This window comes from Otolemur garnettii, unplaced genomic scaffold, assembly GCF_000181295.1.
Source record: "Otolemur garnettii isolate 467f Iridium unplaced genomic scaffold, OtoGar3 scaffold00006, whole genome shotgun sequence".
In the NCBI taxonomy this organism is placed as follows: domain Eukaryota; kingdom Metazoa; phylum Chordata; class Mammalia; order Primates; family Galagidae; genus Otolemur; species Otolemur garnettii.
In genome coordinates this window covers 6,995,905-6,996,904 of record NW_003852401.1, presented here as the reverse complement: position 1 = coordinate 6,996,904, position 1,000 = coordinate 6,995,905, and the positions used below count along the sequence as shown (strand labels likewise).

The following is a 1,000-nucleotide window of genomic DNA, read 5'->3' as shown; positions in this document are numbered from 1 at the left end:
CTTTCAGGTGAAGAAATCCAGCAACTGAGTCTTGAAATTATGGTAACCCAGGCACCATCATCCCAAAACGCAGCTGCACTGTTGGGCTCATGGGTGATACCACCGCTGATCCATGGTCTGAGTGTAGGTAGCAATTAAGGGTGTTGGCCAACAGGAGGGTATGGCTCCTTTGAAGGAGACTAACATTCATTTGGGTGTGCGTTCTCAAAGTCAAGAGTGGATAAATGGGATTGCATAAAAATTAGGGGCTTGATAATACCTGGCCTGCAGATTGGAAAATTATTACAGTTCAGAAGCACATCATAGCCATTATCATTCATGCTTTAGCAACCGTTTATTACAAAAAGGAGGAAATAATGATCAGGTGTGTTAAAGTTCCTTTCTCAAGATTATACAGCCGAAAAGTTGTGGAGTTATTAGAAACTAGGTTTATGTGATTATGTGGTACATGTAATCATTTCAGTAGGTATTAAGATAAAAGGAAACTCACATGCACTGGGCTCATCTGTGTGTTATTCTTCTCTTTCCCAGAGGAGACAGCAATTAAGGTGAGTCTTGATGCCAGTAGGATTTGTTTAGGGATACCAGGGGGATGTAGGTGGGAGCATGTAGGTGGAGAAAAGTGAAATATCTCTGCTGGGGTGTTTAGCTTGAGCAAAGAGTTGAGGAATAAGTGATCCAGCCTGGTGTTTGTGATAAGGATGCTAGCACTTTCCAAGTCTAGGCCAAGGGTAGACGGGAAGAATAGGGCAAGAGTGTTTACAGATGAATACTTAACAGAGTAGGTATACGTTTGAGTTTCAAGCTAGGACAGAAAATTCATTCCATGATTCCCTAGAGGTTTACCAGTTGATATTAGTTAAATGCTCTCATCTTTGAGTTGTCCCCATAATCTGGCCTATTATTCTTCTGTTGTAGGAGTCTTTTAATCTTTGAGAAATGTAAAGCCCTCATCTCTTGGCTTTTGTGCCTACTCGATACTGTTTTTGATTTTTTTTTT

The 1,000-nt window shown here is 40.8% G+C and overlaps 1 protein-coding gene across 1 annotated transcript in view; it reads left to right on the top strand.

Annotated features, from left to right (window-relative positions):
* FOCAD (focadhesin) overlaps positions 1–1,000 on the top strand; it is a 269,998-nt gene that overhangs the window by 251,761 nt on the left and 17,237 nt on the right. The window contains exon 33 of the mRNA XM_023508417.1: positions 8–123. Within this exon, the coding sequence (XP_023364185.1) occupies positions 8–123 (116 nt within the window). The remainder of the gene's footprint in view (positions 1–7; positions 124–1,000) is intronic.